We start from the raw sequence: 22,584 nt of genomic DNA, 5'->3' as shown, positions 1-22,584 counted from the left end.
TCATAATACAGATAAGAGCAGATATGAAAGTACAATAAGATCAAATTCAAGTAAGAGCTAAAATAATACAGTACATTATAAGAGCAGGTTCAACTAAGCAGCTGAAACTTATAGTAAATATCTGCTTATATGAGTAAAGTCGAGTAAGAACACATAGCAAGTAAGATAGATGGATGAGAACGATTTCAAATAAGAGCAAATTACAAAGAATGTGAGTACGGTTACCTATACCAGTGAAATCAAATACAAGATATAGTAAGTAGTTATAGTTAGGAGCAGTAGTTGAATGCAGCAAGGTATGGAGCAGTTCAGTGCAAGTACAAGCTGATGCAAGTACTGGAACAAATGAGTGCCATATAGTCCAGTATGGTCAAGAGTTGTGAGGTTTGCAGATGCTGTCTGAACAGGTGTGTCTTGAGGAGGCGCCGGAAGGTGGTCAGAGACTGAGCACCACTGAGGGGCAAGGGTGGAGAAAGAGCGGGCTCTGGAGGCAAGGGAGCGGGCACATCTAGTCTGCCGGAGGTGGAGGAGCGGAGGGGGCTAGAGGGGGTAGCGTAGTAGCGTGGGAGAAATGAGGAAGTTAAAAGACAAGGTGAGCAGCAGTTTTGGATGAGCTGGAGCGGACGGGTAGCAGATGTGGAGTAGTCGGTGAGGAAGGGGCGAAGTCTACGTATGTTGCTGAGGAAGAAGCAACAGGAGCGTGTCAGAGTAGAGATGTGCTGAGAGTAGGAGAGGGAGGGTTCAAGGGTGATACCAAGGTTCTTGGTGGATGAGGAAGGAGAGAGGGTGGTGGATTGAAGCTGAATAGAGAGAGACCAGCAGTGTGAGAGGGGGAAGAAAAGGAAGTCTGATTTGGAGAGATTGAGTTTTAGATGATGTGAGTGCATCCAGAAGGAGATGGCTGAGATACAGGAGGGAATGTCTCAGTCAGAGGTGGGGAAGGAGAGGAAGATCTGGGCATCATCAGCATAGAAGTGATACGAGAAGCCATAGGAGGAGATGAGGGGACCCAGGGAGTGGGTGTAGAGAGAAAACAGGAGGGGTCCCAGGACTGAGCCTTGGGGGACACCTGTTGAAACACAGCAAGAGGCGGAGGGTGAGCCATGCCAGGACCCCCAGTACATGCGCTCAGAGAGGTAAGAGGAGAAGCAGGCAAGAGCAGCACCAGAGAGTCCCAGGTCAGCAAGGGAGAACAGGAGAATAGAGTGGTCAACTGTGTAAAAGGCAGCGGAGAGGTCGAGGAGAATCAGGACAGAGAGGGAGACGGCACGAGCAGAGTTTGTGACGAAGAGGAGCAGTTTCAGTGGAGTGTGCCGGGCAAAAACCAGGTTGGAGGGGGTCGAGCAGAGAATGTGTTGACAGGAAAGCAGAGAGCTGGCAGTATACCGCTTGCTCAAGGCTTTAGCGAGGAACGGGAGAAGGGAGACAGGATGCTAGTTCTGAAGGGATGAGGGATCCAGGGAGGGTTTTTTTAGGATGGGGTAGATGCGGGCTTGTTTGAAAGCAGAGGGGAAACAGCCAGAGAGCAGACAGGTGTTAAGGACAGAAGAAATAAAAGGGAGTAGAGCAGGGGCAGCAGCCTGGAAGAGGTGAGTAGGGAGGAGGTCCAGAGCACATGTTGTGGGTTTATGGCTCTGGAGCAGGGAGGAGAGATCTGAGTCCGAGAGGGGCGAGAAGGAGGAGAAGGAGGGTAGAATTAATTGAATCTGCGCTCTAAATGGATAATATTTAATATTTTTCATGATTGCCCATTTTCCAATACAGAGAGCTTTTCTTACTGTGGTTGTATTATGCTGCTTTTTTGCCTCTTAGGAATATGACCCATTAGACTGGACAGATTGCAAGAAATGAATCGCCACAGAATACAGTGAATGAAATGCTGCATGAGACTAGCCCAGAGTCGGGAAGGCTGTTGTGTCACTGCGCTCTGCGTGGTGCAAGAAAGGAACACGATCCTCTGAGTCCCCATCCTTCCCCTGAGTTATCCTGTTATTGCCACGCTCATTGATCTCCAGCAGCAATTATTAATCACTGAGCTCTCCCAAGACAATGGAATGGAAATCCAGCCGGGGGCATTTGGCAAGGCAGGTGTCCTTCCTGCTCTGGTTTTAAATATGTTGAAGGGAGGGAATTACCTTATAAGCCCTTGATGAAAATATCTACAGGGGTTTCCTTGACATTAAAATATTTACAGGGGTTTCCCGTAAAGAACCCACTAAATCTGTGTTGCTTCTTGATCTATAGCAGAGTGATGAAGTAGTATTAGGGCTATCATCATCTTTGTTATTCTTCTTCTTCTTCTTCTTCTTCTTCTTCTTCTTCTTCTTCTTCTTCTTCTTCTTGTGTATGGTATTTCCATTGCCTCTGAAATGTAAACATATGCTGTGCAAGACAGTTTTATGAATGGATGTGTGTGCCTATCAGGAGACCACTCGCTGCAGGCTCATAGGTAATGAATGCTTCATTTCCGAAAGCATCGGGCTCGCTGCACTGTAGTTCCAGGCAGAGCTGTATCAGCTGTAATGTATTGCACCATTGCCAGCTGATCGTTCCTGTGCCTTTAATCAATGCACATGCGGTCTCCTTGAAATTACCAAACACAAGACATCAGAAACGAAAGCTGAATCCCCATTTCACCGGTGAGTCTAAACAAACATACATACATATTTACAGGGGTTTAAATCAAATGTTTTATTGATGTGTGTGTGTGTGTGTGTGTGTGTGTGTGTGTGTGTGTGTGTGTGTGTGTGTGTGTGTGTGTGTGTGTATGCAGAGACAGCGGGACATTACATAATGATGCTTCGGAATGAATAGGTAGGAACCGCATTTTCTACCGGTTTACTGTGGTGATTTGATATGGGCAATAATGCAAACGTTCTGTGCTTTGCACAAATAGAATGACATTTCCTGAACGAATAATGCTGATAAGGGTTCTCAAAAATGCGGCATTTATATGTTACGGAATATAATTAACCTACATTCAGATATCTTTATTTTATGTGCATTTAAAACGGCATAACTTACAGGACGTGTTGTAGGTTTGCAGGATCGTAGCTCTTTAATGTGTCATTTTTTCCACCATATTTTTACACATTGCAAACACAGGCTATAGGCGACTGAGCAGCAGCATGTACTGTACCCTTAATATAATCCGTGGTTAACGACGCTGCATAGAGAATGTTGGACATCGCGTTGGTAAAGCCTGACCATTCCCTGAAGAACTGTGCTGTACCCCAGCGTGACTCCTTGGCAGAATATTTAGACAATGGATACTTAAATTGCCATGTCAATTTGTGACGGTTTAAGGTTTTGAAAATCATTAAACATGCATGGTTATTACCAATTGTCCATATATAAATCGAAAATTAAACCAACATTAAGAAAAACCCTACTACAGAATAGCCGCTGTGGTTTAGGGTGTTATTATTATTATTATTATTATTATTATTATTATTATTATTATTATTATTATTATTAGTAGTAGTAGTAGTAGTAGTAGTAGTAGTAGTAGTAGTAGTAGTAGTAGTAGTCGTAGTAGTAGTAGTATTTAACGTCGTTTCTATACATGTTATTCAGCATCGTATTCAATATGTCCATGAGAAAGGATTCATTTTTTACACTTTCTTCCGTCCACTGTTATTGACAGGTCCGTCACAGAAGAAAGCGAGTCCCAGAAGAGATTCTTGGGTTAGAAACTCGATAGGAGGCAGCCGAGCAGGCAGCTGATCCGGCGCGTCTAAAAATAAGCAGCGTACACTCATAGAATACTTCTCCATTGCACGAAAATCAGCGAATAGGAATCAATGTGAACAAATAACCAACGGGATATATACATAAATATAATATATTGTTGTCGAGGTAAGGTTATATTTTATTTCCTGTATGGTGTCAATAACACAAGGAGCCCTTTTAATTTTAAATATACGTTTTATTGCCGTACTGTTAAGATTACAGCCTGCACGCACTTCTTCATAAAGTTTAAGTAATTCACAAAGCCTGGGGTGGGTTTAAGCGTGGGGCTATTTTTAAACACCTTAAAGCTATATCTGCTTTCAGAAATGTTACATTATTGAGCTATCTGCATGTTTTTTTTTGTCTTGTGTGTGTCACATATCTTGCATTGCCATTGTCATGATGCGCATGCTAACAGTTTTAAATAAAGTCGATGATTTCTCTATCGTTACTGACTAGGGGTGGGCTACACCGTGTTATAAGTTCAATTATTCGTGGCTCAACGTTAGGTTTTTTTAAGTGTTTATTTTAGAACTTGTAATGCCATTTAATAAGCTGGTGAGAAAGTGCACTTTATTTTACAACAGAGCGTGTCATGTGTGTACACCAACTAAAAACAAGCAGCAGCAAATATATGCAGTAGTTTCAAATGGATATGATATACAACGCGTTTCATGCCTGCTTGTACAATATGCAGTTATAAAAGATCCACTAATCTGAATAGTATTTCTTATAACTTGATTTTCATATGTGTTTTAAGAAGTACAGTTCTTACATTGTGAGGTGCTGACTATGTAATATTTAGACTCATATCAAGAGCACACGCCTTCCACTGGCTGCAGGTTCACTGAAATCAAAGCTGTGCTGTGGTCCCTCAAACCTGAGTCACCACACAGAATTGCTCGGCATTAGTCACCACACAGGATTGCTCTGCAGTGACACATTACTCAAAGTGAACACACCATAAAGACACATGCGCGGACCAGCACTCTGCTAAGACCATTTTATTCTTTAGTCTTTACTCATAATCATCCAGCTATAGTTAAACCCTTTATCAAAAATAAGTTGACGATCTGATGGTCTCCTTTCTGGAAGAAAACAATAAAGACAAACACATATTGTTCGAAGAAAAATACAAAGATAGCGTTGCCAAGTAATATTTCTGGTATAGCTGTATGGTAGTATTTATTACTGTATTAGAAGCAAGGGTGTTATGATTCCCTAATGTCACGATACGATGCTTTTCGCAATATGCAGGTCGCGATACAATATGTATTACGATACATGTGATGGTTTTTCGTTTTCTTAATGTCATGAAACATAATATCTTGATTCTTGATTCAAGAACCATTTGGTGAACTGCAATGAGCTACGTTGTGCTTTTGGTCTTGTATCACGATACAAACGATACATACCTCGTAACTCTGAGGATGTTTGGGATGTGGTTAGTTGAGCAGTCAGTTTGTAAGTGTGGGGTTTGTTCGTAACTCTGAGGATGTTTGGGATGTGGGTTACGTTGCTGAATTAGTGCTCATTGCTAACCAGGCCCAGAAATGCATGTTTTATACTGTGGTTGAGCACCTGAGCAGCTGTTGCTCTCTTCCCTCTAATTGTACTCTTGTTCCCCCCAAGCCAGGCCTTCCAGAGCTGAACAAGAGTCATGCCTCTCTCGTTCTGTGGTAACGATAATGCTTCAGCCTACAGTGTGGACGATGGGGTCTTGGACAATGGCTGTTTTGTTGATGCTCTCAACCTGGTCCCCCATGTCTTCCTGCTGTTCATCACCTTCCCCATATTGTTCATCGGTATGTAAATGAACTTCCTTTCGCTCTTGAAAGAATTGTTCAGATAATGCTCCAAAACCAACCCTGTCCCTTATTAAAGAACATTAGGTAATTGCTCCATAATTAGGACAAAGTAACAATTCCAAACGCACCCTAAGCCTACTGGTGTGGATCACATTACAGGAACGACTTGAGCTGTGAGTCCCATTAAAGGGCATTCAGCCCAGGCGAAAGTGTCTTCCAACACGAGACCAGGAAGAAAGAAAGGGATAAAATACATTTTTGACTTATTTTGGGAAAAAGTCTAGTTTAAGCAATGCTTTGAAAGGCGAGGTAATCTGTATTTTATAATAATGCAACTTTTTTTATTTTCCTGCGTACAGTAAATTCTGATTGCCTTATGCACTCAGCGCCAGGAGGCAGACTTACAGTTTCCTACAGTTGTGCTCTGTTTTGTCCAGGCATATCAGTCCTTATTAAAATCACAGAGACTTTGCTGTAGAATATGACATTCACACAGTCTTCGTTGCATTGTATTTTGATGAGAGAATGCACTATTGTGAAAAGTCTATCTTTGTTTTCTTGATCAAGCTGCACTGTATTAACCCTCTTTAGGGTACTAGTATTGTGAGCACTTAATATACTATTCATGGACTGAAGCCATGCTACTTAGAGTCACAACTGAGCCACATACAGTGCTTCCACATGCAGCAATAGCATGTTATAGATAAAGCCATCAGTAACAGTATTTAGTAACGCACCCTTTTTGAAAAAGTGTTACCAGTTCCTGCTCTGATAAGGTAATAATATTGCTAATATAGGGGGAGGCAATTGATTTTAAAACTTTGTTTCACACTCCATTAAACCAGAACTAATATTTCCAACATATTTCACAGATAAGTCCGACATGTCTGAGCGGTGCTTTGAAAACACACTGACGTTGTAGATAAGTCCTACAGGTCTGAGCGGTGCTTTGAAAACACACTGACGTTGTAGATAAGTCCTACAGGTCTGAGCAGTGCTTTGAAAACACACTGACGTTGTAGATAAGTCCTACAGGTCTGAGCGGTGCTTTGAAAACACACTGACGTTGTAGATAAGTCCTACAGGTCTGAGCGGTGCTTTGAAAACACACTGACGTTGTAGATAAGTAATACAGGTCTGAGCGGTGCTTTGAAAACACACTGACGTTGTAGATAAGTCCTACAGGTCTGAGCGGTGCTTTGAAAACACACTGACGTTGTAGATAAGTCCTACAGGTCTGAGCAGTGCTTTGAAAACACACTGACGTTGTAGATAAGTCCTACAGGTCTGAGCAGTGCTTTGAAAACACACTGACGTTGTAGATAAGTCCTACAGGTCTGAGCGGTGCTTTGAAAACACACTGACGTTGTAGATAAGTCCTACAGGTCTGAGCGGTGCTTTGAAAACACACTGACGTTGTAGATAAGTCCTACAGGTCTGAGCGGTGCTTTGAAAACACACTGACGTTGTAGATAAGTAATACAGGTCTGAGCGGTGCTTTGAAAACACACTGACGTTGTTTTGTGTTCTTGGCTCAGGCTGGGGGAGTCAGAGCTCTAAGGTCCAGATCCATCACAACACCTGGTTACACTTCCCGGGACACAACATGAGGTGGATCCTAACGTTTACACTTCTGTTCGTCCATGTGTGTGAAACAGCTGAAGGGATCGTTTCTGATGGGTGAGTCACATAATTATTATTATTTGTTTATTTAGCAGACGCCTTTATCCAAGGCGACTTACAGAGACTTTGGTGTCTGAACTATGCATCAGCTGCAGAGTCACTTACAACAACGTCTCACCCGAAAGACGGAGCACAAGGAGGTTAAGTGACTTGCTCAGGGCCACACAGTGAATCAGTAAGTGAGCCGGGATTTAAACCGGGGACCTCTTGGTTACAAGCCTTTTTCTTTAACCACTGGACCACACAGAATCTATGTTCCCTTTGCTTTGCTTCCTGGGATGGAACCTTGTTTATGCAGTACCATGGTACACACCTAGCAAAGTTTAGAGAGGCAAAGTTAAAGCATAGATAGGCATAGGCTAGCAAGGACAATCACATAGAAGTATGATGAACCATGGTACTAAGTACAGTAAATACCTACTGTAAGCATGGAAAAGTATACTGCAAAACACTTTAGATGGGGTTACTCCATTGCATTCTGAATTATCTGTATAAAATCCCTTTGTCAATGAATTAAATATGAACTTAGAGTTATTTGAAGTATTCAGAAGCTTCACTGGAAAATGTTCAGTATCTTCTATTAATGGCATTTGTATTGATTTGGAAGTAGGTAACCTAAGTCATATCAAAGACCACTTAGCATTGAGATTGTACGCTTTTGAACTACTATTCCTTCTTTCCTTTTAGGTATATGAAATCCCGCCACCTGCACCTTTTCCTGCCTGCGTTCATGGGGTTCATAGCTGCCACTACGTCTGTAGTCTACTATCACAACATCGAAACCTCCAACTTCCCCAAGCTGCTCCTGGGTAAGTGAATGGCGTGCTGGGATCTTCAGTGAGTGCGTGTGCTGAGCATGGCAGGGTGTGATGTGTCAGGCATGTGAAACCTGAGAACTGCGTCCAGATACATGATCAGCACGCCCAGGAGCAGGTGTGCATATTTCAAATCCAATTCATTCCTATTGTGTTGTGATTATTTTGCCGGCCAATCATCAGTCAGTGTTGTTTTCTGTTCATTCTTTGCCACACACCAAAATGCTCTACAGATGCTGTTTGCACGATTTTTCTTTTTTTTTTTTTGAGAGGCTGTCTGTTTGAAATTATGCTAATGAAAAGACTGTAATGCGTTCCAATTATGAAAAACAAAGTGTACCTTTAGACAGGAGGTATTTTATTCCATGTGTTAGCTAATGCACATTCTAATACACAGTGTTACAGTTGGGTTTTTATTTTAGATTCTAATTGATAATTAATCATAAAACAACTGCGATCCAAAAACATAAGAACATGACCAAGAAGAGGCCATCAATACTCATCCAGTTCCTGGTAGCCGATTGTTCTCAAAACTTTGTCAATTCTTAAAGGATCCCAATTATTCAGCATTAACAAAAATGGCTAGGGAACCTAGCACAGTTTCAAAAGTCCTGAAGAACTGGAATGGATTGGAAGAACCACAAGTGAGTACCACTACTCTAGAACCACATTGGGTTTTTCTTTATAGTTTTGTTATCCCAGATAAACATCTGATCTTAGCGTGGCGACGAGGTGTCTCAGTCAGTCAGCATTCGTTTTAATATTATCATTACCCCCCCCCCGCCGCCCCTGCCCTGATCCAGCGAATCGTCTGGTTCCTTGCTTGTTGTTTTCTGTCACAGCCGCCCAGTTGAATTCGCAGTCGTTTATCTGGGAATGATGTTTGTCCTTCGTGTTCCACAGCCCTGTTTATCTACTGGGTGCTGGCGTTTATCACGAAGACCATCAAGCTGGTGAAGTACTACGAGCACAACTTTGGGATCCAGCACCTGAGGTTCTGCATCACAGCCATGCTGGTCATTCTGTATGGACTGCTGATGGCAGTGGAGATCAATGTGATCAGGGTCAGGGTAAGTCTAAGGCAGAGTGTTTCATGTACACATGCTGTGCGGAACTGAAGACTGTAGTGATAGACGGGATCGAGGTATGAAAAAGCACTTAAAGCATTGCTTATCACAGGCTAAAGAGTTTTCTTTGTCTGACTGTCTGTCCATGAAGGCTTTCTAGCTCCGTTGAGTCCTTGCTATTTACAATCGCAGCAGAACTGACATAATGCAGTCTCACTGGAAATGTATGAAGGGTAACATACACACTATACAGGGTGCTATACAAATGTGAACCCTTTGCACTTTGCTTCTTGCTCCTAACCCAGTTAAAGGATGCTTTTCATAAAATAAAGTGCTGCATTCTTCTGTTTTTAATGTTCTCCCATCTATAGTTGGAACGCGTCGTAGCCCGTCCTGCCCGTTGTTTTTGTTCAAGGTAGCTTTTTAAAGGTTTTTTTTACAATTCTAAAACAAACTGGAACCCTAAGACTAATCACTAGCTCCTCAGTCACATGTGTGAGTTGTTTATTTCTAGTTGTATAACTTTATTGGCTGTGTTGCGCTGATGACACTTTAGAGTTAAGAGCTTTGGCTTTCAATTCCCTGAGAATTCAATTTGAATTTTGGCGCTGACATCTTTATGGCAACTTATATACAAAATGATAAATCAAACAACAACTGTGTTAAAGGTAACTGCAGTTTTGTTGTCATGTTTTGCAGTGTTATTATTAAATGCAGTTGATACAGTTATCATAGTTTTAGTTATTTTGTCCTGTTTTTAAAAGCCGCTGTAAGGATAGCGGCACTGTAATTCTAATTGAATGCCAGGGTTAGTGACGGCGTGACCACCCTGTATCGAGCTGAGGCAGTTCCTAACTCTTTCAGTTGTACCTGTCTGATCCGAGCTGAGGCAGTTCCTAACACTTTCAGTTGTACCTGTCTTTTTTCCAGAGGTATGTCTTTTTTGCAAACCCTCAGAAAGTAAAGCCCCCAGAGGACCTGCAAGATTTGGGCGTCAGATTCTTGCAGCCGTTTGTAAATTTACTGTCCAAGGCCACGTACTGGTGGATGAACCCGCTGATCATCGGCGCGCACAAGAGGCCGATTGACCTGAAGAAGATCGGGAAACTGCCCATTGCGATGAGGGCTTTGACTAACTACATACGCCTGAAGGACGCCTATGAGGAGCAAAGGGTTAGTCACGCAACCTTGCTGAGGTGTGTTTGGTGCTTGGTGTCAGGAGACTAGGTGCCACCATTCACATTTGACTGGAGTTTATTTACTTTTGGGCTATTGGGCTCCCCCTGTATAACGCTGTAGTTGGGGAAACTCTGCTACTGTAGGTATGTTCTGTCTTATAATGATAATGACTGGTGAACTGATATTATCGGACAAATGGGAGCCATGATGACCATCTCTCCGGCTCTGTATGAAAGAATTCAAAACCAGCAAACAGCTCCATATCCAAGGAGAGTTAAGATCTAGTAGGATACTCATCAATCACTAGAAATACTTAATGAAGAAGACCAGTAATTGATAAACTGAAAACTCACTATTTTAATAATTAGCTTCTATATATATAGGTTTGAAAGGAGGTATAAATGCAGTGTACAAAAATGAAAAACATTAAAAGCCTGTTTTTGTTTATTCATAAATGAGTGCTAAACAAAATGGATTTCATGAATCACTCATCTCAGAATGTACAGCAATACAGCTTGAATCTGTGCTTGTGGCAGATTGATGCACAGGCTTGTGAGTTCTCAAGGCTGGTAAGTGTGTTCTCTTACTGTCCTGTCTGCTGTCTGTTGATTGAATCTGTGCTTGTGGCAGATTGATGCTCAGGCTTGTGAGTTCTCAAGGCTGGTGAGTGTATTCTCTTACTGTCCTGTCTGCTGTCTGTTGATTGAATCTGTGCTTGTGGAAGATTGATGCTCAGGATTGTGAGTTCTCAAGGCTAGTGAGTGTGTTCTCTTACTGTCCTGTCTGCTGTCTGTTGTTAGAAGATGGTGGCAGACCAGGCTGACAAGAGCCCATCTATCTGGAGGTCCATGTACCATGCGTTCGGGAGGCCCATCCTCCTTAGCAGCACCTTCCGCTACCTGGCCGACCTGCTGGGCTTCGCTGGACCGCTCTGCATCTACTGCATCCTCATGCGGCTCGGCGGCAGGAACAGCCCCGAGAGCAGCGAGCAGAAGAACGTCACGGTACGTATATCTACTGTGCACTCCACACACAGGGCACTGTACGCATTCCTACTGTGCACTCCACACACAGGGCACTGTACGCATTCCTACTGTGCACTCCACACACAGGGCACTGTATGTATTCCTACTGTGCACTCCACACACAGGGCACTGTACGCATTCCTACTGTGCACTCCACACACAGGGCACTGTACGCATTCCTACTGTGCACTCCACACACAGGGCACTGTACGCATTCCTACTGTGCACTCCACACACAGGGCACTGTACGCATTCCTACTGTGCACTCCACACACAGGGCACTGTACGCATTCCTACTGTGCACTCCACACACAGGGCACCGTACGCATTCCTACTGTGCACTCCACACACAGGGCACCGTACGCATTCCTACTGTGCACTCCACACACAGGGCACCGTACGCATTCCTACTGTGCACTCCACACACAGGGCACCGTACGCATTCCTACTGTGCACTCCACACACAGGGCACCGTACGCATTCCTACTGTGCACTCCACACACAGGGCACCGTACGCATTCCTACTGTGCATTCCACACACAGGGCACCGTACGCATTCCTACTGTGCACTCCACACACAGGGCACTGTACGCATTCCTACTGTGCACTCCACACACAGGGCACTGTACGTATTCCTACTGTGCACGCCACACACTGGGCACTGTACGTATTCCTACTGTGCATTCCACACACAGGGCACTGTACGCATTCCTACTGTGCACTCCACACACAGGGCACTGTACGCATTCCTACTGTGCACTCCACACACAGGGCACTGTACGCATTCCTACTGTGCACTCCACACACAGGGCACTGTACGTATTCCTACTGTGCATTCCACACACAGGGCACTGTACGCATTCCTACTGTGCACTCCACACACAGGGCACCGTACGCATTCCTACTGTGCACTCCACACACAGGGCACCGTACGCATTCCTACTGTGCACTCCACACACAGGGCACCGTACGCATTCCTACTGTGCATTCCACACACAGGGCACCGTACGCATTCCTACTGTGCACTCCACACACAGGGCACTGTACGCATTCCTACTGTGCACTCCACACACAGGGCACTGTATGTATTCCTACTGTGCACGCCACACACTGGGCACTGTACGTATTCCTACTGTGCACTCCACACACAGGGCACCGTACGCATTCCTACTGTGCACTCCACACACAGGGCACCGTACGCATTCCTACTGTGCACTCCACACACAGGGCACTGTACGCATTCCTACTGTGCACTCCACACACAGGGCACCGTACGCATTCCTACTGTGCACTCCACACACAGGGCACCGTACGCATTCCTACTGTGCACTCCACACACAGGGCACTGTACGTATTCCTACTGTGCACTCCACACACAGGGCACTGTACGCATTCCTACTGTGCACTCCACACACAGGGCACTGTACGTATTCCTACTGTGCACTCCACACACAGGGCACTGTACGCATTCCTACTGTGCACTCCACACACAGGGCACTGTACGCATTCCTCACAGGCAGAGCGAGGTACTGTGATGCAATGTGCTGTATCTTGATGTTTCAGTATAGAAGTTTTTTTTGGACACAATCTATTGTTTGACCCTCTCGTTCACAAATGATCTCCAATGACAGGGCACTACGAGACAACTTCAATGGTACTTTAAGGTTTTTTAATTCAGTGATTATTATTATTGTTAATATCATTATTATTGTGGTTTTGAATTTGAAAAGCTAGTGACCACTTTTTTATGAATAATAAGCACAGCATAATCCTTATAAAATTTTCTCACAGTAAAAGTGTAGCAAAGTGTAATAAAGTATAGGGAAGCATTGTAAAGAACAGAGAGGTATTGTAAAGCACATTAATTAACATGGCAAACCAGAATAAACTATGATAAATGCATAGTAAAGCCATGGTAAAAGCATTGTAAAACTACAAAAATACAGTGCAAAAATACCATAGTAAACTGTCATAAGGAAAACAGTAGTTCTAGGGACAGCAAAGCCTGGCTACAGAGGCCCTGCATATCTTTGTGACGTGGACAATTCCTGCATCTCCTCGCACTCTCACACTCTCGTACTCTCACTGTCTGTGCTGTGTTTAAGGAGACTCAATAAAATTCCTGCCTCTCCTCGCACTCTCGCACTCTCGCACTCTCGCTCTCTATGCTGTGTTTAAGGAGACTCAATAAAATTCCTGCCTCTCCTCGCACTCTCGCACTCTCACTGTCTGTGCTGTGTTTAAGGAGGATATATATATTTTGCTTTTAAGCCATATGGGGCAAAACATAGCTGATTGAAAGCTCAAACAGCCACCTGGGTAATGTAATAGAATAAGTAATAAAAGTGTGTGTGTGTGTTTCAAACAATTACATGATTTTTATTTTCATGCCTAATATAGAACGGTTTGGCCAGAATTCAAAACAAGTTGTTCTGCATATACAGCAGGTAGAGTAGTTGTGTGTACGCAATATAACACTCAAATGAACACAATGCATCAAACTAATACAGCTCAGAACACCTCCCGGGTATCTCTTACTGTCTGGTATGTGGTTAAGGTTGAAATAAATCATTTAGTTGACTTGTGCTTCCGCAGTCAACTGCAGTGTTTATTTATTTCTTTGTTTTCAGGCAAGTGGTTTGGGTGTCTATTTCTTGTCGTCTCATGAGCTGCTGGAGAACACTTTTGTTCTGGCAGTCCTCCTCTTCTTGGCTCTAATTCTCCAGAGGACATTTTTACAGGCCTCTTATTACGTGACCATTGAAACAGGAATCAACCTTCGTGGGGCCTTGCTGGTAAGCTATGGCCGTTCTTCTGTTGGTTTTCTGCAAGGTTAATTGGTTCTGTTATAATAATCATTAAAAAAAAACATTGAAATAGGGCCCTCACAAAGGTCATGCACTAACTTGGTCTGTGATGGTTTAGAGCAGGAATGATGGACCTTGAGCTCTGTGTGGCTCATTGATCTCTACAATCCGTTGTTTGATGTATTCGTAGTAGCATTTAAAGGGGAAGTCTCATGTCAAGTGTTCCCAATGAGACTTTCCCTTTAAGGATGTTAAAAGGATGTTAATATCAAAAAGCTGAGGAGTGTTTTCAATGTTGAATTACGATACATCCATTTATTTCTGAATACAAATCTAAAAGTGAATCGCCACAATAATGCCACCATTGGATACAGCATGGCTGAAGTGATGCTTTTCTTATAAACACTGCAGTGTGTTCTATAACCTTTTAAAACAATGATGCTCATATGATGGAAATTAAGCAAAGTGGTGGTTCAGGCAGAGAACTCACTTTAACTTTAGATCCAATCACGTAAACCTCAAGCATATTTTAGCCACTTCCAATATCAAATCATCAATCGAATATATAGTATCTTATTCATCCTCGATAAACAATACGTCCAAGGATTTATATCTTACTTCAATCAATTACATCCTCTCTGTGCGTCAGAGTCTGCCTCCTCCTCCCCAGCCTCCACCTGCTTTTTGCCTTTGTCTAACAGGGGAGGGCAGCTATCCTGCCCCCCTGCCCATGGCTTCCCTACGGTCAGCCTCTCCACTTATCTGCAAGCTCATTTATGGGCAGGAATACCAAAGGCAAAAAACTGTAGTGTACAATATGGATAATGTTGTAGTGTTGTCTAGTCTATGCTTTAATAAATTATCTATCGCATTGCATTACCTGACTAAACCCGTTAATCAAGCACTGCCAGCCTGCCTGACCCACCGCCCCATCTACCTCCAAAGCTGCTCTCTTCCCCAATGCAGGCTATGATATACAACAAGATGCTCCGCCTCTCCACGTCCAACATGTCCATGGGAGAGATGACCCTGGGGCAGATCAACAACCTGGTCGCCATAGAAACAAACCAGCTCATGTGGTTCCTGTTCCTGTGCCCAAATTTGTGGGCTATGCCCGTGCAGGTAGAGCATAGAAGTAAGATTCTAGAAGAATGGAAGCTTCCATGAGCTAGCCCCACTGTGGTGGTCAATTACAAAAATATGTCATGTACAGTTTATCAAACTATTGTTTAATTCCAAACCTACAGTTACCAAGTATAGTGCCTGTTTTGCAAATTATAAGCAGATTTTCAAATTCCGCAGGATTTCTTATATTTACCTGTTTACCTTATCAGACTTTTAAATGGCCACTGTGAAGTTTAATACACATATACTCATAATATGTAATCATATGTGATTGCCTTTATAAAATATACTGTAGATAAACCCTATATTTGAGTCTTAAGAAAAGTGCCCTGATGTAAGCTAATGCAAATCCAGTTTTGATTTGTCTGCCACAGATCATCATGGGAGTTATCCTCTTGCATTACCTGCTGGGTTTCAGCGCTCTGATTGGTGCGTGTGTGATAGTGCTCCTAGCTCCAATTCAGTACTTCATAGCAACCAAGCTGGCTGATGCACAGAAGAGCACCCTGGTGAGTACTGCCCATACCATTCAAACCGAAGGCCATGAGTGCACGTTTGAAGGTGGATCTAAGCAAGAATGATACAACGATAAGGAGGGATTACATTGCATACGATAAAAGGGTTATGCTTGGATGGTGCAAGGGGACACTCAAGAAATTTGCAAGGTTTAAATTTAGAAAAAAACAACAGCAAGCTTTGCACAAAGTATGCATGGAAGCCTTCCTTATCTAGGCACCATCCTTGCACAGTTTAATCTGTTATGAGTTTTCATTTGATTGATTACAGTGTAATATTTTTTTTCTCTATGTATGACATAGCTCTGCTACCTTAACACACCTTTAAGAACTGATTAGTAGATTACATTTTTTTTTTTAATTTGAATTGTGCCAGTTTCTTCATGGACCACATTAAAGAAGTGTAATACAGAAATATATTTCCTTGAAGTATCTACACTACATTTTCCTGGAGAGGTCATCTTGTCGTATCCCTTTTCCCAGGATTACTCCACAGACAGGCTGAAGAAGACCAATGAGATTCTGAAGGGCATCAAGCTGCTGAAGCTGTATGCTTGGGAGAACATCTTCTGCAGCAGTGTGGAGGAGACCAGAGTGAAGGAGCTCACCAGCCTCAAAACGTTTGCGCTCTACACCTCGCTGTCCAGTAAGAGGATCTTCAGGACGTCAGTGACCCTGCTCACATAGGCTAGGGGGTCCAGATCATTCAATAGACTGTAATAACCAACACCGCTTCTAATGTACAGTGTTGGTACACAATGGGCTGGATTCTCAAAGCTCTTCACTGCGAATCGCCACTAGCACAGATACAGAGCGCAGACATTTAATTTAGAGGCTTGTGATAGTCTGAAGGTATCTCTTACTCGTTTCTCTTAAATGTAAGCTAATGACTATGTGGAGTACATGGTGAGAATGTAGCCCAGTATGTTGCACTTATCCACAATATATATTTGTATATGTACACTATCATCCATAGCAATAAACACTCAAAAGGAAACTTCAATTCAATGACAAACATTTCCAATGTCCCCAATGTCACTCAGTGTCATATTTATTATTATTATTATTATTATTATTATTATTATTATTATTATTATTATTATTATTATTATTTCAGAATCTCAGAATATTACATATAGAGGAATATATGGAACACAATCAAGAATTGATGCTGTTCTTTTACTGGATAATATATTCCTAAATACTTTTTAATTTAGTTTTTAATACATTGACAAACTGTACTGTTTCATACATATGTTCTGGCATGTATTTCATTTTTTTGTCACAATATATATATGGATTTTCCAATAAAAATTAGTAAAAAAAGAAATATATATATATACTGTCCCATCCCATTTATTACACTTCAATATACTGCATTTTTTTTCTTGTAAGGATGACTTTAAATTGAAGGCACTAGTATGTTCATGGGATTGATTAAGTGTACTCATATATCTCAGTGTTGAACTTAATGTTGACAGTCATATCTACCTCAACCATACGAAACTGAGAAATGTTTGTGCAAATACATGATAGCTACAGGATGCCACTCCCAAAAGACACAGCATTTATATATTCAGTTTTACATTGCACGGTAATCGATATTTCTTTTCTTTCATTTCCTTCCACAGTTTTCATGAATGCTGCCATCCCGATAGCAGCTGTGTTAGCGGTAAGTTATTGCATTTGCTAGACCTGGTCAACCCTGGTCCTGGAGAGGCACAATCCTGCAGGTTTTCTGGGTGTCTTTAAATCATCAATGGCTAAAGACCTGGAAAATATGTTAGTGTTGACCAATTAAGAAAATAACACTATGTAACACAATTTTTGTTCCTGGGTAGTAAGTGTTATTTCCTAATTGCTTATGCCTCAAAAGTATAGAAAATGGCTATTATTCCCCACAAACTTTGCTTTTGTGACCAGGACAGTGATATTTTGAAATTTACCTATTTCCAATGAGAAAACGGGCGAATTTGTGTCTTTTCGTTCACATAAAGTCAGAAATAAACAACATATGAATCCAAATTAACATGTATTTATACTAAAGTAATACAAAAATGACTACAAAAGATTTAGAAGTGAGTAGTTTTTAGAGATTTACGATTATACTGTAAATCACTTTCACGAATCAGCCCCCAAATGTAGTCTCCCATCATGTTCTCGTTATACTGTCCTTGGTAGCGGCGTTCAAAGTCCAGTATATCCTGGTGGAAGCGCTCGCCTTGCTCCTCCGAGTACGCTCCCATGTTCTCCTTGAATTTATCAAGATGAGCATCAAGGATATGGACTTTGAGGGACATCCTACAGCCCATTGTGCCGTAGTTCTTCACCAGAGTCTCAACCAGCTCCACATAGTTTTCGGCCTTGTGATTGCCCAGGAAGCCCCGAACCATTGCGACAAAGCTGTTCCAAGCCGCTTTCTCCTTACTAGTGAGCTTCTTGGGGAATTCATTGCACTCCAGGATCTTCTTTATCTGCGGTCCGACGAAGACACCGGCTTTGACCTTTGCCTCAGACAGCTTAGGGAAGAAGTCTTGAAGGTACTTGAAGGCTGCCGACTCCTTATCTAGAGCTCTGACAAATTGTTTCATAAGGCCCAATTTGATGTGCAGTGGTGGCATCAGCACCTTCTGGGAGTCCACCAGTGGCTCCCACTTGACGTTGTTCCTCCCCACAGAGAACTCGGTCCACTGTGGCCAGTCCTGCCTGTGGTAGTGCGCCTTGGTGTCCCTGCTGTTCCAAAGGCAAAGATAGCAGGGAAACTTGGTAAAATTCGCCTTGGAGACCCAGCAGGAATGCCACCATTTTAAAGTCTCAAAATGCGTCTGCCGGATGCTTGCAGCCTCTTGATGCCATCTCAGAAAAATGCAGATATGTATCCACTTAGGCAGCTGAAACTAAACTGAAATGGTGAGCTTAAAGCCCCTGTATTTATACTACTATTTATATTACTGGAAAGTTCTAGAAAGTTCTAGAAGTTACTCCAAGTTTACTCAGCACTGAATCTATCTGGAATGTTCTGGAAAATAGGTAAATTTCAAAATATCACTGTCCTGGTCACAAAAGCAAAGTTTGTGGGGAATAATAGCCATTTTCTATACTTTTGAGACATAAGCAATTAGGAAATAACACTTACTACCCAGGAACAAAAAAAAAAAAAAAATTGTTACACGGTGTAATCGGTTCAGTGAAGTCATTGAGAACTTGGGTGGAACGAAAACCAGAAGACCATGCGGCTCTCCAGGACCAGGGCTGCCCCCCCCCCCAGGATAGATGGACAGGCTAATGAACTAGAAGACCATGCGGCTCTCCAGGACCAGGGCTGCCCCTCCCGGGATAGATGGACAGGCTAATGAACCAGAAGAGCCTGTGGCTCTCCAGAACCAGGGCTGCCCCTCCTGGGATAGACGGACAGGCTAATGAACTAGAAGACCATGCGGCTCTCCAGGACCAGGGCTGCCCCCCCAGGGATAGACGGACAGGCTAATGAACCAGAAGACCCTGTGGCTCTCCAGGACCAGGGCTGGCCACCCCTGCCCTAGAATAAACAAACACGCAAACAAACGAACAAACAAACAAACAAACCAAAAAATCTAAATGAAAACAATACAATTTTCAAACTAATGGGCCTTTTTTTTAAACAAGTGCAAAAGCTATTGTATCAGTATAAAAACAAACAAGATACAGTAGCTTTGTGCTAGCTCTGTAGTAGTTTTAAAATCTGTCTATTCCCCTGTGAGAACTGTTCTAGTCCCTGGACATGCTTCAGTTTAGGCCCTCTGTTTAATATGAATCCGAGTGTTCATGCAATGGTTATATAGGCCCTTCCCTTATTTTACAGACGTTCGTGACCCACGCCTACACCAGTAATACAGAGCTGAGCCCAGCCGCGGCATTCGCATCCTTAGCCCTGTTCCACATCCTGGTCACGCCACTCTTCCTGCTGTCCACTGTCGTCAGGTTCGCAGTCAAAGCCATCGTCAGGTAAGAAAGGATACAGACCCCCAAAAGGTCTACAGGGTTTTCATATCGTATTAACACAATAGCCCTGCAGACAAGGGCCTGTACATTAAGACACACACGCTTTTTGACGCTGTTTGGATTTAAGTCGCAGCCCATGTAAATCCAATGCTTTGACTCAGCACCACCTTTCGTGCTTCTCCAGGAGGAAATTGGAGAGGGGCATTTCTGAGATCTGAAGAAATTACTGTCAGAACATGATCTGGGTATCATTATAGGGCAGCAGTGTGGAGTAGTGGTTAGGGCTCTGGACTCTTGACCGGAGGGTCATGGGTTCAATCCCCGGTGGAGGAGACTGCTGCTGTACCCTTGAGCAAGGTACTTTACCTAGATTGCTCCAGTAAAAACCCAATTGTATAAATGGGTAATTGTATGTAAAAATAATGTGATATCTTGTAAGTCGCCCTGGATAAGGGCGTCTGCTAAGAAATAAATTATAATTATAATTACTGAGGCTGAAATGATTACAAGAATTTGATAGAAGATTTAAATAATGATTTTAATCTCTTTTTTTAATACATTATCATGTGTTTATTACTTGGTAGGCATTCACTAGTAAGTTTTAGTTTAGTTCATATACAGCGGCACCAAACACAAATATTACAGTAGAGGGTGGTGCATGTTTAACCACCTAATAAGGTAATAACTGTGTAACTACCAGTATGCCCTGCTGTCCTGCTCTTAGCTGGTGGGATAAGTATGTAATTACATGTCTGTAATCTGAATTTACCCTGAGTTTGAATATCCATAGTTTTATATGTTATAGTTATTAAACAGTTCATTCCGTTTTTTGTTTGATTTATTACTGCACTGTTTCCATTAGCACTGGTTTAGGTGTGGCATCTACATAGTCAGTACAAAGTTGTCATTCATTATTTATTTAATGTGTCTGCGTCTGTGTAGATAGATCCTGTGTATTGATTTGGCTCAGTACGTGTTTCAGTAAATAATGACCTTGCCCCGCCTCTTCCTAGCGTCCAGAAGCTGGGAGAGTTTCTGTTGAGTGACGAGATAGGCGATGACAGCTGGAGGAACGGAGAGACCTCGGTGTCTTTAGAGCCCTGTAAGAAACACCCCGGAGCTGTAAGTACAAAGAATCATTCTTGACTTGCGTGTAGAGCCAAAGCATTCTGGGAGTTGGAGTCCTTTCTTCTCACATGACTCACATGTTTTCAATGTCTCTGCATTCATCACATGTGCAGTACAGTACAGCATACAGGCACATTTTGTTCATTAATTGCAATGAAACTTGAACATTTATTTAAATAATAATTTGAATAATATAACACTACTGAACATGTCAGCAACTATTGACCAACTAAAAGTTGGAAATTGGAGCAAATATGTATTTACTGAGCAGCAGTGAGGTTTTCTGAATATTCATTTAGGAGAGTAGACAAGTGTGTAATTACATAGGACCTCATTTTCCTTGGACCAATGTAACCAGTTCCACAACCAGCACCAAGTCTCCCGAACCAGCACAAGCAGCTTAAAACCAGCAAGCCACTAGCTTTGACCAGCAGGTACCATTACAGCTGCTTATTGCTGGTCATTGCTGAAATGTCAGTATTTCGAATTGGGTAGGGACAGTAATTTGTATTAGGTAAAGATGTCCAGCAATATGATTATTTTGTCAGCTCTGTCCTTTGATAACATGTCACCACCCTGAGTTGGAGCCAGTAAGTTTTATTAAAAATGTAATAGCTGAAAAACAATTTATATATATTGAATTATTTTACACAGGGAAAATAGACCCAGCTAATTGAAGTATTAGATAGAGTGGGTTTCTGGCCAAATCGGCCCAAGCTTTTCCATATTAAACAAAATAACTTTTCCCCAGGAATGGATTTGATTTGAAATTAAATTACATGCTGTCAGCAGCTGCATGTATTTCAGTTGTATGGGTGTGTGTTACTTGATCTGTGCCTCCCCTGTTGCCATGCCTCCCGAACTCCTGCAGGATGATTGAACTACAGTTACTGAGGCTCTGTAGTGCTTTATAAAAGGAAGCATTCAGCATTGCTATCAGCAGTGCAATAATTAGGCAACAAGCTAAGGCAAGGTGTGGACTGTTGTTGAATAACCACAAGCCTTGAAAATGAGACACAAGGCAGTGCTGATCAGTGCTGAGGGAGCACAAAGCCACTTCAAGAAATGTTTTTTGCTGTATCAAACCCCAAGTCTTCCCTGGTGTGCCATGCAGTGGCCTGAAACCTAGTATCCTGAAACCACGTTCACCTCAGCTTTAATCCTGTGGCTTCAGAGCAGTGGTGCACAACTCTGGCCCTCAAGAGCCATCCAGTCCAGGGGCTGGTTGCATAAAACAGTAGTGGGCAGCAGTGTGGAGTAGTGGTTAGGGCTCTGGACTCTTGACCGGAGGGTCGTGGGTTCATTCCTAGGTGGGGGACACTGCTGCTGTACTCTTGAGCAAGGTACTTTACCTAGATTGCTCCAGTAAAAAAACAATTGTATAAATGGGTAATTGTATGTAAAAAATAATGTGATATCTTGTAACAATCGTAAGTCGCCCTGGATAAGGGCGTCTGCTAAGAAATAAATAATAATAAAACACCTTAATTAATTAATTAATTAATTAATTAATTAATTAATTAATTAATTAATTAATCATTTAGCAGACGCTTTTATCCAAAGTGACTTACAGAGACTAGGGGGTGAACTATGCATCAACAACTGCTGCTGCAGTCACTTACAAAAGGACCTCGATTTTACGTCTCATCCGTTAGCATTACATTTTAAGTATATCACTTAAGGATACATCTTCCCTTTAATAGTGTATTGACTCGTTAA

The 22,584-nt window shown here is 42.4% G+C and overlaps 1 protein-coding gene across 10 annotated transcripts in view; it reads left to right on the top strand.

The window, feature by feature from the left end:
• The first annotated feature begins 2,479 nt into the window (after positions 1-2,479).
• The window catches only part of LOC117415585 (ATP-binding cassette sub-family C member 9), a 76,331-nt gene continuing 56,226 nt past the window's right edge, over positions 2,480-22,584 (top strand). For 3 of the 10 annotated variants that reach the window (XM_059027742.1, XM_059027735.1, XM_059027737.1), the window contains exons 1-15: positions 2,483-2,639; positions 3,647-3,858; positions 5,365-5,537; positions 7,079-7,220; positions 7,911-8,032; positions 8,942-9,108; positions 10,036-10,278; positions 11,085-11,288; positions 13,940-14,104; positions 15,083-15,238; positions 15,616-15,750; positions 16,240-16,402; positions 17,388-17,428; positions 19,598-19,740; positions 20,751-20,859. In XM_059027742.1, the coding sequence (XP_058883725.1) occupies positions 5,393-5,537; positions 7,079-7,220; positions 7,911-8,032; positions 8,942-9,108; positions 10,036-10,278; positions 11,085-11,288; positions 13,940-14,104; positions 15,083-15,238; positions 15,616-15,750; positions 16,240-16,402; positions 17,388-17,428; positions 19,598-19,740; positions 20,751-20,859 (1,935 nt within the window). In that variant the 5' untranslated portion in view covers positions 2,483-2,639; positions 3,647-3,858; positions 5,365-5,392. Of the gene's footprint in view, positions 2,640-3,646; positions 3,859-5,364; positions 5,538-7,078; positions 7,221-7,910; positions 8,033-8,941; positions 9,109-10,035; positions 10,279-11,084; positions 11,289-13,939; positions 14,105-15,082; positions 15,239-15,615; positions 15,751-16,239; positions 16,403-17,387; positions 17,429-19,597; positions 19,741-20,750; positions 20,860-22,584 lie in introns of all 10 variants that reach the window. The other 7 variants (XM_059027744.1, XM_059027741.1, XM_059027738.1 and 4 more) reach the window with 7 other exon arrangements.

The sequence above is a fragment of the Acipenser ruthenus genome, chromosome 7 (genome assembly GCF_902713425.1).
Source record: "Acipenser ruthenus chromosome 7, fAciRut3.2 maternal haplotype, whole genome shotgun sequence".
NCBI classification, from domain to species: domain Eukaryota; kingdom Metazoa; phylum Chordata; class Actinopteri; order Acipenseriformes; family Acipenseridae; genus Acipenser; species Acipenser ruthenus.
The sequence above is the reverse complement of the archived record's forward strand: the minus strand, read 5'-3'. Positions and strand labels throughout refer to the sequence as shown.